The sequence below is a fragment of the Lepisma saccharinum genome, chromosome 5 (assembly GCF_977018435.1).
Source record: "Lepisma saccharinum chromosome 5, izLepSacc3.1, whole genome shotgun sequence".
NCBI classification, from domain to species: Eukaryota; Metazoa; Arthropoda; class Insecta; order Zygentoma; family Lepismatidae; genus Lepisma; species Lepisma saccharinum.
The window spans coordinates 40,061,358-40,079,232 of record NC_139233.1 but is presented as its reverse complement, the minus strand read 5'-3'; the positions used below and the strand labels follow the sequence as shown (position 1 = coordinate 40,079,232).

At 36.1% G+C, this 17,875-nt stretch overlaps 1 protein-coding gene across 8 annotated transcripts in view; it reads left to right on the top strand.

Annotated features, from left to right (window-relative positions):
- The window catches only part of LOC145987783 (synaptotagmin 1-like), a 321,930-nt gene extending 306,751 nt beyond the window's left edge, over positions 1 to 15,179 (top strand). For 7 of the 8 annotated variants that reach the window (XM_083122473.1, XM_083122478.1, XM_083122474.1 and 4 more), the window contains 3 exons: positions 4,544 to 4,677; positions 5,828 to 6,037; positions 7,991 to 15,179. In XM_083122473.1, the coding sequence (XP_082978599.1) occupies positions 4,544 to 4,677; positions 5,828 to 6,019 (326 nt within the window). In that variant the 3' untranslated portion in view covers positions 6,020 to 6,037; positions 7,991 to 15,179. The remainder of the gene's footprint in view (positions 1 to 4,543; positions 4,678 to 5,827; positions 6,038 to 7,990) is intronic. The other variant, XM_083122477.1, reaches the window with a different exon arrangement.
- The last annotated feature ends 2,696 nt before the right edge of the window (positions 15,180 to 17,875 follow it).

The following is a 17,875-nucleotide window of genomic DNA, read 5'->3' as shown; positions in this document are numbered from 1 at the left end:
TAAATCAGTTTCTTGCAATGACTTATAGGAAGAATGCCATTAGGAATGCACATGATTTTTCTAAAAGAAAACAACTGCTCGATTAACTTGAATGCAGACATTGAGTAAACAAATTTCCTGTCCACAACTAATTGATATTATGCAATTAATATATGATATGGTCACTTATAGAGTAGTTCTACATACTGTATTTTCATGATTTGAATGTTTAGAATTGTCTTTGTATATTCCTGTATGCTTTCACATTTTTGCATGCATTTATTTATGTTTGCATGGTACACTGTAAAGCATAGAATTGTTTTCCATGCATATTTCTGAATTCTTTCATCTCAGACTTTGATGGTGATAATACTTCACTATGCAGCAATGCATGATTTATTTTGTCATTAAAAATGTAAACTTCACTTCTTCCTTTTTTCTTCTCAGGTTTTCTTGACAAGTTGCCTGTCCTTTTGACTTTGAACAATTAGAGCAAAGAATGCATTAATTATTATATTATTTTTTTTATCTGAAGAGCATGCTTTTTTTGTCTCATATTATAATAGTTATGCTGAGGCTTTATTATCACCATACATAGCTCAACGTCCTCTGAGTAAGTGCAAAACTCCAATCTTTTAGTGTCTGCAGTGTTAGTGGATTGAGGAAGGTTGAGTGGGGAAAAACAATATTTGTTATTCACAAAAATATAAAGCCTTATAGATGAATAAAAAAAACTGTGTCCAGTTTTTGGTCATTTTACTGCTTAAGGATGGAACTATCATATTTACTCGAATATGCTACACTCTTGAACAAGCAGTACATTTGGATTTTGAATAATGAAAATGGGATGGGGAGGAGGGGAAGGGTTAGTTGGGGTCACTACCAGTCTTACACTTCTGTGGCAGAAGTCTTCTTTCTGCTGTCAAGTTGTAATTTAAATCCCATGCATCACTGTTTTACAACCACCAATTTGTACAATAACATTTCTTTCATTCATGTTATTAAGTAGTTTCAGAACGTATTTACAAATAAAATTAGATTGGTCTGCATTCCTGATTAAAGAAACGTTTCTTCCACAAATTTGTGTAAGATTCTATTCTGTAGCAGAGTTGTCAAGATCCAAAAAGTTTTGCTTGGAAAAAAGTTAGCAAGGTATCATATTTCTTTTACTTCATTTTTCTTTTTGACTATCTCAATGCAATGAAGTTTTTCAGGAATTAGTTATTTGGTTGAAGGCAATTGGAGGGTTGGAGATGAACGGACATCATATAGAAAAGACAGAATAGAACTGTCATGTACTTGAAAAAGAACATGTCTTTTAAAATCATTTTCCACTTTATACCCATTTTGTGTTTGTGTTGTTTTTTCCTGAAAACACATCATTATAATGTATCTCGCCCTCAGGGAGGCACGGTTTTTTAAAGGTATTAAAAACAATTTTCGCATGAACCTTGCATGATCAGGACACTTGTGGAAATGATCGCTGTGTCTATGTAATTACCTTATAACTGTAAAACTCAGTGTTATGTCAAAGTATCGCAGTAACTAAATAACACTGTTTTTTTTCAAGCAAGTATCCATATCATCATAATTGAACTGCATTTTCACAATTTTATAACATTGTTTTAGTTGGGACAGTTTATTAAGGTAATTACTGTAAGTTTTGTACATGAAAATCACTCAGAAAAGTAATTGCATCATGGGTAATTTCTCAGCATGTGTGTGTGTGTTAAGTTTTTCTAATATTTAGTAATTTCTAGAATTAATGCAGCTACTGTAATTCTAACTTTGCCTTTCATTTCGAAATGTAAACATTAATTCCAACCTTAAAAGTTAAAAAGAGCATGTGTATTAATTATTATCCTAGCATGAATCATAATATTGTAATACCTTTAATATAGTATGTCTGTTCCCTATTGTACTGTTTGTAGCTATACAAATCCTAGGTGTTATGCAGCAATGCAATTTGGTTGCAACAGTTATTTAAATTATAGAATTAATGAAACAGGCATTAAGGCAAGCTCAATTTATTTCCACGAGGAACAGAATCTTCTTTCAGTTTTAATCGCACCTGGACTAGAAGGCTACAAGGTTTAACCTGGCACAGTTGGCAACAAACCGTAGATTTCCTTCTGCTAGCCGACTTTCTTGGGCATCACATGGGTGTTATCATTCATTGGCAGAAGTCTTGGAGATGGCACGTTCTGTGTTCTCTGTGTACCAGGTGTCGCCATACCCTTCGCATGGGGAATCTGAGTCCTTTGTTGCAACATTGTAAAAGACTTGAATTTCCTGGTAGTGGAGAGGTGTGTTCTAGCAGCCTGTCATCAAGTTTCTTTGCTCGTGCCAAAATCAGTGGCAACAACACTCTGCAGACGACAGAGAAGTTTTTGGCGAGAGCCATGCTAGGTTAAACCTTCTGACCTTTAGCACAGGATGTTCAGCCTAAAAGGATACCATGGATATTAATTAAGGGGTTAGCTGGAAGAAGGGCATTACTCTATACACTCTCTAGCGGCATATGTACAAACTTCAAAATATTATGTCACTACTCGCAATAGGTGCCAGAAGAGATGTATTCTTGGGGTTGCATCCATCTTCTATCTCAGTGCTGTCACTGCTGCAGGATGGGTGTAATCTGTTAAAATGGCAGCTGTGTTACGAGATGCATGTTATGATCTATCAGATCTATCGCCCGATGGAAATGAATACAACCATTCAGATGATGAAAATAGCATGAAAATAAATTACACATGGAAAAGAAGAAGAACAAAGATAGAAAACTGAAATGTTAAAACAAACTATGAAAGAAAGAGTGCATTAAACAGCAACGAAATTCCAGCAAAATGTACATTTTGTGGAAGTTCATAGCATTGATGAGACATGGAGGAACAAGTTGTTCTAAGATTGGGAAAAGTTGGTTTAAAACCAGAAAAGTAAAAGAAGAAACTTTTGAAATTTGTCAAGCACGATGAAAAATGTTGTGTCTTAAGATTTTTCATGAAGTAGAACCTAATGGTATTGCACTCACCAATTGTTCAGAAGCCAGTGAGATGAAAGTTACCATACATTTGTTATAGCATGTTTTATAATGACACTGGGATAGTGTTTATATGTCCAGGATGATTCAAGTTAAATTGATAATGTGAAACTGTATTGGGTTATTCCATTTTCTGATAGTAATCTAGTTTTTTTTGCAAAACAAACATTGTAATCACCCTTATTATTGTAGAGCAAACTTGTATCTCGCCTTCCTTAGGAAAATATTACTGCTGGACAATGAAAACCGGACACTTTAATATTTGACATCTGAATTGCAATAACAGCTCGCAGGTATATTACAGAATGTTCGGCAGATCATGTAGTACCATATGCACCATTCATAGGCTCGGACTTTGTTTATGCATTCGTACTTAATTCAGTTTCTGCAACATTTAGTTAGCCCTTGTACCAGAGCTTTTATCGACCCATTGCGTTATCACAAAAAATGCAAGTGTCCGTTTTTTTTTGTCCAGCAGTATATAAATATTGAAATTTCACATCATTACAAAACACATTTGTTGTTATTCTACTATCTTCTATGGAAGAAGGATGTAATTCAAAATTTTGAAATGCCCAATTATTGTATGCTATTGAAACGTGAAACATGTTGTAATCACAAGAGGAAGTGTATCCCTACAATATACATGAATATTGTTATATTCAAGCATGAGATCCAGGGTGCAGATGAGAGTGGTGCAGCAAGAGCTTTTCGCCTAAGTGCCCAATAGTTCTCACAGACGACACTAGATAGCGTACAAAATTGAGAGCTGCTCACTTGCCATGATGCTCAACCAGGCAAAATGAGTAGGATGCACTTAAAGCCTGATAGTAAACGTATAACTCTCATGTTGTCAGTGGTATTGGGCCCTAAAATAATGGATCACGAAGTGAAAAATTCAATGGATTTGAAACTTAAGTGAACATAGTCATTATTTCCAAGCTCTAGTGCAGATAGTTATGGTTGATTATCTCCAAACTGTGTTTTCTGATTTATGTCCTTCTTCCACCTAACACTTTAGTTTATTAGTTGATAGTATACTTGTAGGCTGAACACCCTTGTGCTATTCAGGAGGCATTTGGTCCGCTACCAAATTTACTTATTATGTTTATTTCCATGCAGTAATGTACTTCTTAAAATTGGGGGAAAAAATTATAAATGTTTCAAGCAGGTAAGGTGGGTGCTTCCTCCATCACCTACAACCAATTCACTGATGATGATTGTGAGGAAGATTCGAAAGCTTGGTAACTTTTTCAGGTTTTTTTCATCAAGCTGTTTTCGTAATATATGTGTGGATATTGAACAAAATGGCCTTGCCAGAATGTGATGTGAGAAGTTTTCTAATGTCGTGTATCTATACAGTGAGAGTACTTGATTTTTACTGATTTATTTGTATATTCTACTACTCAAAAGATGCATGTAATTGGTAAGTTGATGCAAGCATTGAACAGACTTGTATGACATTGTGTTAGTTACAGTTCCTCAGTTCATAAGTTAACTAAAACTTGGTATTGATGTTTTCAGATCCCTATGTGAAGATTGCACTGATGCAAAATGGAAAGAGGCTGAAAAAGAAGAAGACGAGCATTAAGAAATGCACACTGAATCCTTATTACAATGAGTCCTTCACGTTTGAGGTGCCATTTGAACAGATCCAGGTAAGTGAGGTTTTAAAGGGTGTTTATAAAGTCCGTATCCATTTTTGTGAAACAATAGAACAAAACCTTTACTATCCTGTCGAATATGTACAATACAATGTTGATTAGGTTAGTTCACTTGGTGGTGACCACCTCGCATTTCATAACAGTGCTGTCATCATTCCTTTATTGCACGAAACACATTAAGCAGCTTAGCTGGAGAAATCATTGCAACCATTGGTGTCGTTAATTTTGGGTCACTTGGCATACGCAGGAGGAGGGACTGATGGGGCTACATCCCCTACAAAGTTTTGAGAAAATCAAAAAGAATGGAGTAAAGAACTTGGTAAAAACCAAAGTGGTAACTGCACTCCCCCTAAAATAACCCCCACTAATTACAAAGTATTTTATTGTGTATCCTGATTCCCTAGAATGCAGCTACTTAAAATTCACCTTTGCAATTCCAACCTCCTTTGAAAACAAAATCACTAGTAATAATAATAACATGTGGTGCAACAGCCCTAAGGGCCAGGGCTACCTACCAACTGCTGACCTCACGCCCACATACCTTAGCAGCAGGTGGGAGACCATCCAACCAGTTACGGGGCGACGTGTGGTCAGCACGATGAATACCCAGTCATTGTTGTACGTTCCCATGATCAAGTTACGCTACTCATTCCTAGCTTCCCAATATCCTCACAGTGGTAGGTAGCCACTGGTCCCATACACTGGCTGAAATCTAAGGAAAAAAGTTGTTATGCTTCCCCCCAGAAGACTTTAACTAGCGTGCGTTCCGTAGCCTAACCTCAAACAAAGCTTGATGCCTTAGACCGCATGGCCATGATGCGGGATATGTGTGCTAGTGTTTTGAGTTAATGGAGGCGAGGCCAAATAATGCAGCAATATCTTACATTTGCCAGAGTAGTGGATGTGATTGCAGCAGCATCCCTAATAGTATTCTTGAGGTCCTCAAGGTTTTTAAATTTAGTTGTATACACATTGGATTTAATAAATCCCCAGCAATAAAATCCAAGTGTGTTGGGTGGATTGGTACAAGTAATGCTTTAATTTAAAAATATATATAAATTTGTAAATTGTAAAATTTCAATAATGTCACTCTTGATTTTGCACTAATATAATTTCTATAGATTTTAATTATTGTTTCTTGCAGAAAGTGCAGTTAGTTGTGACTGTTGTGGACTATGATCGTATTGGCACATCAGAACCAATTGGTAAGGTTGTTCTTGGATACAATGCCACTGGCACTGAACTGCGACATTGGTCTGACATGTTGGCATCACCGAGAAGGCCCATTGCTCAGTGGCATACGTTGAAGGACCCAGATGAGGATAAAAAGGATTAAAAAGAAAGGAGATGAAAGGTAATCCTATGGAGAGTTTCAGTGCTATACAGTAAGGTGTATGTAGGATGGATGTATTTGGTGGAATGCGACTTGGCTGGAAATTTTAAAGATTAGGATGTTCCCGTAGGACCTGTTAGCCATTTTTTAAAAGAATAAGGTAGGCTTCTGGTGTGAATTGTTTTGCTGAGCTGCTGGGAGCCTTGCACTTGCCTGCATCATCTACTACTACTTGGAACTAGCTGTTGGAGTAAATGGATTCAGATGTGCTGTGCCTGTCCACTGTCACTATTTAGTTCATGCAGAAAGTGCATAATTGCATGTGCTACTTTAATTTTTGTGTCAAAGTAGAGTGCAAGTCTATGTGCCTGGTGTATACTTTTCAGATTGTATGAATGCTTTATTTGATGTACTTGGCAAATCCAGTGGTGGGATAGGTTGTTTTAGAGTCTGTCAAGTGCTATTAATGTAACACGCCATGTAATTCTTTGAATGTTACTAACAATAGGTCTTCATGAATTATCACTTGGACATATTCCATTGTCTACTGCCTCTACTACTTACACATCTTTTAACACTACATTTCAAGAGAGCACCTCTTCTCTTGTCTTCCGGTGAGCAATTTATTTTGCCCATGGTCAGGATCAAACCTACAACAGACCTGTTGTTTTACTACAATTTAGTGCTCTAAACAACCACTCCACAGTGCCCCTGGCATTCTGTACAGTAAGCCCCCCCTTCCCCCCCGAGTTTCATAATTAATGCGTTCCGTAAATCTATCCGCAGTAGATAGTTCCTTGGAAAAGGTTTAACCATATGTTTGCATTTTGCTTAATTGGAGAGGGTATGCATGTACTGGTTTTCTGTAGATGTTGGTTACAGATTTGATGCTTTGCCATCTGATGCTGCCTTGAGATGTCCATCAAGAAGTACATCAATCTCCTTCTGGTTTTTGTGTGTCACAATGTTTGTACCTTACATATCTGAAGAACTGGAGTTGCAGTGCATGAAGTATGTTATTTTTGGCTAAGTGTGCAACTGCCTCAAACACAATTATTTTCAATTTGAAGATGATTTCTATCGGTAAACTTAGACATGGGTCCCCTCAGCTGCCATTGCGAGCATAGTCAGCATGCCCTATATAAATATTCAGGACATGTTCCTGAGCAATAGTCAAACATTGTTAAGTTTCAGCTGGTGATAAACAATACTCTTTGATGAATAGGTTTTCTCTGGATATCAACCAGGTGATTTCCAGATGGGCTTCTGAACTTTTGAGAGCTCAGATCACCCTCACTCATCTTCAGGGATTGAAGTTCGGAGATGCGTCAGGGTAAGGTTTTATGTATTTGGTGTGTGTGTGTGTAGGGGAAGGGTCAGTCGTGCTCCCAGTCGACTGTCAGTAACCATGCTGGGTCCAGTTCGAGTCCCATATCCTTGTTGAGGTTTTGCTATTGGCTATTGCTTCTTTGATGACTCGGTCCCAGTAATTGGATGACTTATTGATTATCTTGGTAGTTGTGAAGTCAATTATATGGCTCTCATGGATGGAATGTTTTGCTAACCCTGATTTTACGGGATGAAAATTATTGATGTAGCTGGCGTGTTCTTTGCAAGCTGTTCGATTGTCTTCCCTGTTTGTCCAATGTAGGCTTTACCATAGTAATAGATGATATGATAAACCTCGGGTCTCTTCTGTCCTAGGTCGCCTTTCGGGTTTCGAAGTCTGCTTCTGACTTTTGGTGGCGGTTTGTGGATAGTCTTGATGTTGTGCTTTGAAAGAATGTGGCAGATGACTGCAGAGAGGTTTCCTGCGTATGGGATGATGAAATTGTATAACTTTTGATTCTAGGACATTTTGTAGGGCTTACGTCTAACAGTCCTCATTAAATACACCATTGCTTTGAATTAGACTTGAATTTTCTCTTCACATTGCAATAACAGTCTTGTAACAAGAAATGTGTTTCCTTTCAGAAGCAGCTCTCTGACAAATACGGAACATTACGATGAATGGACCATCCACAAAGAAGAGTATTCCTCCATATAAACCTCAGTTACACAGATATTTGTGCTTGATCTTTGTGTTCAACATTTCGATCTCATAAAAGAAATTAACTATATTCTCAACAAACTAAAAGAGTATCATTATAGTCATTGCCCATGTAACGCATTGTTATAAATGTGCATAACTTTTAAAGAAAAACATTAAATGAAAGAGTATTAACTTCTTTGTAAGATATATATGTTAATAATATCCTAATGTTCAGCTAGTAGCGATATTTAACAAGAGGAGGAAGGTTTACAATATAGTTTGTAATGCAGATATACATATATTTTGTGACCTGTACAGGGTTTTGTCAGTTCAACGTAGGCATATCAACACAGAGTTAACAAATACATCTTGTATTACTTTGTATGGAAAATATCTTGGCATCTCGTGAATGTTAACTGCAAATTTATTTTTTATCTGTAATTGTATTGTGATGGTACAACAACTGAAAACTAATTCTGTTTATATTGTAACAACGTTGTTTGGATTCAGTATATAATATCCAATTGTAACATTTACTAATACAGTTCAGTGTCAGGCCAAGTATTATCCGTTCTGTATATCAGTGGCGTTGGAACAATTCATATCAGGAGAATGTGAAAACAAAATTTGAGTGATTTTTTGTTTTTGTTCCCAAATGACCATTTCTATGGAATATTGCAAGAGATTTTTCTACGATGGATACAACTACCAAATATCTAATAGTATTTATCAAGCTTATTTTTGTATCTAAATTTGTATCCAAAGTCAACGCAAGAGCTTTATCATGCATGCATATTTGTGCAGTATATTTAACACCATTTTCATTTTTCACAACATGCTCGTGTAGCTTTTATATGACACATATAATGTCCAAGGTGAATATGTGCCCGCCATAAGAAAAATGGACCATTTTGCTAAATGCATTGACATATCAATTTGTTCATGCATCGTCATCTAATATTACGATAGAGAATTTGAGAGATTTAAACTTTGAAATACTTTTCACTTAGCAAGTTAATTGTCCAAAGAATACATAGTTGCCAAATAATTATTGACACTGAAACAATTTGTTGTAACAGTATGAGAACTTATTCATATTATACGTACTGAAATCATAATGCTTGTTCTTTCATTGTATCACTATCTGAACTGACCAAAAAGCATACACAATGTCTGAAGACTGAATAACAGAATATATTTTACTGAGGAAATATATCCAGGTCTGCCAGTTGCCTTTGGTCAGCCAAAAGCCCACAAACAAGATGTGCCTACGAGACCAAACACTTCCAATCATTGTCCACCTTGCAGAACTTTTTTTTCAATGTGCCAAACGTTGATAAGATCGCATAAGTGTCAAAAATTCCTTGGAAGCTTTATTCCATTGCAAAATGTGAAATGGATTCTGAAACTATTTCTTGTAAAGATGCAAAACATGCTTCTTTGTTCTACTACTATATTTTATCTTTGGATGTTTCTATCTTTTGCTTGAAGATGTGTGTTGGTTTCTTTTATCATTGAAATTATGTAATACTTCAACTAATCATTAATGTAGTAATGTATGAGTATTAACATCAACATGCTTGGAACAAGGCAGCTATAAACCCTTGTTTGCAACAACCTGTTGTTCCTTAAATGATAAACAGTTCCTGTACCAATTTGAAATGAGGAAAAAGTATTATGTTTGTGAGTGGAAAAAAGAGAAGCAATGCTTGTGCACATGCTGTTGCCACTTCTTGAATTAATAATAACTTTTAAATGTATTTGAAAGAAGTTCATTTTGTATAATTTTCACGACACTGTACTGTGTACACATTTGTGAAGTCCTGTGTACTTTGTTCACAAACTGGCTTCCTCCCAATTTTAGGTTGATGGTTGACAGTAGACATCGAAAACCATGAGCACATGAAGAAATAGTTTAATGGCAGAGAGTTCAGCTGCTAAAAAGCATTTTGAATACCATAACGAAGAGTAGGAAAATAGATCAAAGTAATTTTATGGACTTACATTGTTCAAGAAAATTAAGTCCAAAGATGGGTTTGTACTCCATATCTCCCTCCCCCCTCTTTCCTCTCTCTTTGGTGTGCGTATGTTAATACAATGTGGTTTCTGCTAGAAAAGTTAATGTTTAGAAAGAAAATGAAGAACAATATGTTAAGCCAATAGTTTCGATTTGCACTGGTGCTGCATGTAAGAAAGGTACAGTGAGCAACAGCAAGAATAGTCATTGCTCCACACGATATGGACAATATCCACCATGCAGTGTTGCCTACTTCAATCATCAACCCTCATTTACACAAAACATCCTTCAGCTGTCACATTGTCACCCTGTTAAACATAGGACCATCCCACAGTTAGCGTCAAGATTCAAGTAAGCATCTCCCCACCTAACAATTTTTACTACAACCACTGTTCCAAAGTGTACTGTTAGTTTTGTAAAGGAAGGGTCAAAATTCTAATATACTAATGCTAAACAATCAAACTTTCAAATTGAGGATTCCAAAACCATTTTGAAACTATTAAGAGGGTCTTTGCAAATATATGAGGGTGGATCAAATTAAAATGGAACAGTGAATGTATTGGGTTATATTTATGTATGTGTGTGGCGACAATCCTGTGTAGAGGTAGAGTAGGAGGTAAGGAAGGAAACCTTACTGCATAATGGACTCACCCTAGATAGTCGCATGTGAGCACATGATATGCGTAGGCAGTCAGGCAGCAATCAACGCCAAATGGCCCGACCTTTTGTCCTCTGGAGTGATTTTGCTGCATGACAACGTGCAGCCACATACGTCAGCTGTTACAAAGAACCCATTGGTGACGTTTGGATGGACAGTGTTGGAACACCCACTGTATAGCCCTGATCTATCGCCATGCGACTTCCATATCTTTGGTCCTTTGAAAAGGGCATTGAAGGGTCGGCGCTTCCACTCGGACAATGACGTTATGGACAATGCTCGCAACTGGTTCCGATCTCAGCCAAAGGAGTTCTAAAAGCAGGGTATTCACCACTTGGTGAAACAGTGGGACAAGTGCCTGTGTAACTTGGAGATTACGTTTGAAATAAACCTTCTTGATTTCATTCAGTGGCCCCTATTCAGTTTTCATTTGATCCACCCTAATATATGAGAACTTTTCATAACAAGAAATTTTGCAAACATGAAACATTCACTTACAATATAACTGCCCATCATATCGTGACCAGCACTGGCCTAACCACCAAGGCATAAAAGCAAAGAAAGGATAACTCCAAAGATAAATATACAGTAGCTGGTCTTATGATGTTTTAAGTGGTGCAGCAAAATAAGAAATTACATGTACATACATAATCTTATATTTTTTCCAAGTGTGCCTTCAAATCTGGACCATTAATATTTTCTAAATGGCATATTAGAGGCTTTGCTACTATATTTATAAAACAATTGACTTGTGTATGATGTGGACTTCATTGTACATTCATGAAAACTTAAAAGTCTGAGGCTTTAGCCAAATAGTATTATTATTAAATCAAAGATTTTAATCTACAGAAGTAAATTAAATATTTTATGTAGCTTGTAACAGCTTTTTAATATATTTAAAATTATAAATTTTCATCCACCAAATATAATGAACTATTTTTTTTCCAGCATAGATAGATATTCCGTACAAAGAAACTAGGTCCAAATATGTGCTCAAAACATGACTTTTTTTTTTTGGAACATAATCAGTGTTTTGTCATTCTATCATTTGGCAGAATATTGGCTAAAAACACAAGGATTATGAAAAGTAGTGATGTTAAATAGTATCTACCTCTAAGATAAGATTAACAATTAAAATATATTTCTGGTATTAATATACCACATAAAAAGCGTACATTCTGATGGGAAAAACATATCAGGAAAATCATTAAGTTCTAAATAATTGCAGTGCCATCTGTTGTAGAAGATCTGTGTTCTAGAAATGATAATAGATGGCAGCATCTATCTAAATTTAGTTCTTATGAAGAAAGAAGAAATGCAGTGTATCATAATAATTGCATATCACAATAGATAAGGAGCCACGATGGTCTAGTTGGTAGGGTGTCTGACTGCCATAAGGGAGACTTGGGTTTGTTTCCTGGGGTGCATAATTTAAGGTCGGAATTTTTCTAGCCTTGTCCCTGCAGAAAAGCAGCTCTGGGGCTCACCCAGCCCCAAATAAATAGGTACCTGGTGATAAAGGTGGCTGGAATATGGTGCTGATCACATCACCTCCAAAATGACTGATATCGAAGAATGTGTGGAATCCTATCCCCCATTCCCCATATGTGCCCCATGGCTTGGTGCAAAGTGCACGGGGAACTTTACCTATACAACAGACAACATTACCTATGATTTATTTGGGAAGACCTATATAATTAGGTGATTATACCTAACACACCAATACTTTCCTGAATTATTAGGGTGATATTACAACACTTGTAGTTTTCACTAATGTAAGTTATGAGTTAAGAATTTGTGTAAATACACTTTACACTGATGTTGAGAAAACAATTGAGTGTGTTAGTAAGGTATGCTAGTATAAATGCATACAAAAGCAAATGTGCAGTTACCACATCATACCACCATTTATTATATTTTCAGTATAATGGAGAATTTATACTACAGGTGTCACTGCAATTATTTGCAACTATTATCATGCTATAATTTTAAAACCAAATTTAAACTGAAATTCCTTCCAAGTAAACAAAAACGATTTCACAAACTGAAAATAAATCTAATCAGGGATACAAACTCTAACGAACAGAAGATTACCGTACCAACATATTAGAAACATAACATGTACATGTCACCTTACTCCCTCAGTTCCAACGCCACTATTTCAATATATTTAACTGAATAAAAGGTATATATTTTGTGGAATAAAAGATGTTTTTGATGCTTACCTGTGAATAATATACTTTTTTTTTTAAATGTATGTGCGATAAATATCACATAACAGACTATATGAACAGCAAATTTAATTTGTATGTCATACCTATGATGAATTTCACTAGTGACAATGGTGAAGGTACATTTTGAAAGACATTATCTTCCATAGAGTAAGCCTTGTGAAGAAGAAATATCTTTATTTCATTCTATTGACCAAAAAAAATGTTGTAACACATGTGTGACAGTTATAATTTTTGTATCACAAATCGAGGTTGATTGTGGTTAAGAAGGCACTGACTTAGGTGTAGATAGCTAGGCCAATTAGCTTAGGACATGTGTACTTTCTTTATGGTGAAACTGAAAGAAGACATTCTTGTATGTGTATATAGGTTCCTTTCAGAAAGGGACTAATGTGAGAAGCAGATATTCTGTTGTACTATCAGAGTTACCAACTCTCTTATCCTAGCTCCAACTGTTTTTTTAATGTAAATTCTCTGTTAATAGTAAACTCAAAAAGTAATTAGTTTACAGAAGAGTATGAAGTGTTAAAAGTTCACTGTTCACTCAAAGGGCTTCATCAACATGCATTGGCAAATATTCACCCAACTAAAATTGTAAAATGGCCAGATTGGCTAGTTTTGAAAACTGTGGAAGTGTTTTGATTTTTTTACATGCATTTCTGTGCATAATTGTTTTTTTGAAATTGAACTTTTTACTACCTTGTTACATTGCTCTAGCTCATAAATATATTAGTGTTTTCATAATTGCACACTTCAGTGCATTTGTTATATATATGTATTAGTACTTAATAATTTATATTGTTTGGCTATTTTTAAATATTCAGTCAGTATGTAAGCACTTATAATATTAGTGCAGCTGCACTTAACAACGTGTCGTATATAAAAATAATGGTCGTGTTTAATTGATGGAACTCAAAATTTCAATAACAGTGTAGCGCTTTCGATTTATGGAGAAAAGGAGCCGAAAGTGTGTTTCACTATGATCTACAATCATGCACTTCAAGTTATACTATTTATGTATTTTGCATGGTAGTATCCTCAAATGAAATTCATGGCTTTACCTATTATGTTTTTTCTTATTTGAAAAACGTTAGAAAAATACCCAAATTTTTTGAGAGAAAAGATGCTCAAATAAGAGAGAGGACATATTGCTTGTCAGATATGAACAGTTACAGTGGTGGGAATGTTTGTACTCTCTTATTGGTGAAGCTCATTGGGAGTGTATTGCAATGTTAGAGAACACTGTTAACAAAATATTTTACGAGTTTGCTAATAGAAACAAATTTCTTCTATTTAAAAATTAAGCTTTGTTTCTTATTGTGTTTAGTGAGATTGTTAAATTGTTGAGAGAGTAGAAATAAATGTTAGGTAACTGAACCAGATTATGTATTGGAAACAATCGCTTCCAATCAAACAATACTGCAAGTGTTGCATGTATGGAGAAATTTATTTTAACAGGATCATATTGGACCACTTTTCCTCTCTCTTCAGGGATCTATGGGTTTCTTCTAAGTGAGAATTATGAGTGTTTGAACTATGAATGGGCAGATCTGAATTCAGATATGGGATTCTGGATTTATGTATTTGGATATAGCAACCAGGATTTAGATACTGAATTAATGATTCAAAATTTGGATATTGGATCAATGCTTTGGTATTTGGATATTGAATCCAGGATTCGGTATTTGGGTATTGGATCCAGGATTTGGTATTTGGGTATTGGATCCAGGATGTGGTATTTGAATATTGGATCCAGGATTTAATAAACAGATATTAGATTCTGGATTTGATGTTCAAATATTGGATTCAAGTGCCCGTCCCTAGTTTAAACCCATCATTCAAGTAGTAAATCAAGTGAAAGGCATGTGGCAGAATCACAACACAGTATTGCGTGATACCAGGTTACTGTAAGATAACAAAGAAATGTGAACACGAACTGTTTGCATGATTGTATATATGTGTATTTGTATGTAAGAATGTAGACGAAAGGATGTGTGACCGAAAGTAAAATACAAATCCCCTAAGGCCCTGTTGTATACAGCGTAAGCAACAAAATGGACTGTGCATGAGAGAATGTATAGTTGTGTGTGTGTCTAGTCTCATTGTATTCTAGTCCATTGGGAAAATATCAAAACAGATTTCATGTTGCCACAGTATACTCAGCATTCTGCCTAGGTCCTGGATTTTGTGACTATGATGGAAATAAAAAGAAAAGATTGTACTAAGCTTGGAATAGTTATTTTTGTTTCAGAACCTGAAAGTTGTCTTATGTTTTGTTTTCTGTGATATAAATTTATTTATAGATATAAAAAGGGCTGAGTTAATATCACACTCATAATGGCATGCTTTTTAGCAGCTGACTACCACCCTTAAAAATACTTGGGTGTAAGGTTGACTAACTGAATGCACTTAAATGCCAAACTATCCTCCACGTAATACATCATGAGCAACAACTTTGCAGACTGATTAGGCTCTGGCACCGTGCCTGAACCCTCAGCCAAGAAAATCCTCTGTGAGAATTGTGGTGTGTCATCCATATGGGTTTGTGATTGTCCCTTCATCCGTTTCGTCAGTTTTCATCCCCATTGTTGCGATCATAAGCGTAACTTTGTGGGGGCAAGCACTTGTCCTCCCCCAAAATTTTTAGGTTTTTAAAATTTACTATTTGAGGGCAGTTTTTGTTAACGTCCTAGGACCTGAGGAACAAAGAAATAGAGAATAATTTTATGGTTTCTCAAATCTTAAATTGCTCAGCAGAATAGTCGTGGATGCCCCCCCCCCTTGTAATTGGCAAAAAGTCGTAGAAGAGCAATGCAAAATAAACTCAACATTCGAATACTGTTTACAGTGTATTAATAATAAGTATTTCATTGTAACTTTACCATATCACCGTACCAAAGTCTTGCTGAAGAGAGCATATTTTCAGAATGAGAAATCGGATCTTTTCTTTTTGGTAGCTCACCAACATGACAAATCAGGAGATGGAGTAGCAGAAATGGAATTATACAATCTGAGTAAAATGTTTTGATCACTACTAATGTAAGCTATTCCATTCCTTCTTTTGCTCTTTACTGTGTTTACTGAGCTTGGGTATTTGTGTGTTTAGTATCTAAAAAAAAAAAAAATGTTTTAGCTTGAGGTATTTCTGCGAGGGAAGATAAAAGATTGATTGATTTGGTTTATTTTACCTCGCATTTCTGCCACTTTTGGCTAATCGCGAAGGTGAGGATGAGTGATGCTATGACTAAATTGATGAACACTTACAAAGAACACCCATGCCCAGGATGGGATTCGAACCAGGGATCCCTGGCAACATAGCATGCTGTGCTAACAGCTCCGCCACGGAGGCTAGTGGAAGATAAAAAATGAAAGATTGATTTTGATTGAGTTGGTGTTCTAAGTTCACTTTATGCACAATAAGGCTAATCGAGACCGAACCTACAGTTTAAAGTGGGATCTGAACCACTATGTACCTCCCCCGGGTATCAAACCCAAGACCCCTTTATTACAAAGCAGCGACGCTACTGCGCCATTGGGGAGGCCAGGGAATGAAAGAATTTTTGTGTGTGTACACAACGGGAAGGGCATTGTCAAAAGAGAATAATTCAAAGGCTCCGGTGAAGATGTTTTTCAGATGTACAAGGGAAGATTTAATGAAAATGTTTTCTGTAGCAAGAAAGAGAGGAAACCCGGTTTGTTGTTAGTAACTGAGTATTTGTATATAAGTAGTTCTCGCTTTCGACGGAAGGTAAAGTAGCTGAAAGTATATATTTTTTTGTTTGTATACATAATAGGAAAGAGGGTGTGAAGTGTGTGTAAAGGCGCTGGAGGCTGGACTATTGGGTAAAAGATAGGTAGCAACTGTTCCCGAATGAAAATTAACCCTCCAAAGCTTGCAATGTTCAATACTACATCAGTATCTGCAGGACGAAAATATGGAAGGGGATCAGTTCAGTGAGCATGATCAGTGCTGCCTGCCTTTAACAGCATAGATATGCAATCGCATCCAGTCACGTATCTAGGGGGGGGACTTAAAGGCTCGAGCCCCCCCCCCCCGAAATTTTTCGGTTTACACTAGATAAAATGAGGTTTTTGGTTTCTTTTGGCGTGAAATAAAATAATGTGACGATAATTTAAGGAGAGAAATAATTATCAAGGCAAGACGGAGAATGTTCTGTAACCCTCTTATTGATAATAGCACGTATCCAAGGTGGGGTACGGGGGGCTCGAGCCCTGCCTCTAAGTAATTTTTCAGTTCACACTATATGAAATTAGGTTTTTAGCTTCTTGAATAATGTGACAATAACTTAATGAGAAATAATTATCGAGGCAAGTTGGAGAATGTTCTATAACCTTGTTATTGTTAATACCACGTATCTAAGGTGTGGATCAGGGGGCTCGAGTCCCCTTCAGGAAATTTTTCTGTTTATACTAGATAAAATTAGGTTTTTGGCTTCTTGAATAATGTGACGATAATTTAAGGAAATAAATAATTATCGAGGCAAGACGGAGAATGTTCTATAATCCTGTTATTGTTAATAGCACATATCCAAGGTGGAGATCAGGGGGTTGGAGCCCTCTCCGGAAATGTTTCTGTTTACACTAGATAAAATTAGGTTTATGGCTTCTTGAATAATGTGACGATAATTTAAGGGGGAAAATACTTATCAAGGCAAGACGGTGAATGTTCTATAACCCTGCTATTGATAATATTGCATGTAAACTTTTCTTGAGCTTTCGATGTTGTCCCAGCGAACTTGAGCACTATAGAGACTTGTCAGCATTTGGAAGCTGCACAACAAAAGCAGCACCAGACGTAGGGTGATTCGTTGTAATTTTTAATCTCTTGAAAGCGCGAGATTTGAATAAGAGAAGGAGTTGAACTACTGGCAATATTTACGAATCGTTTTATCTGCGGAAC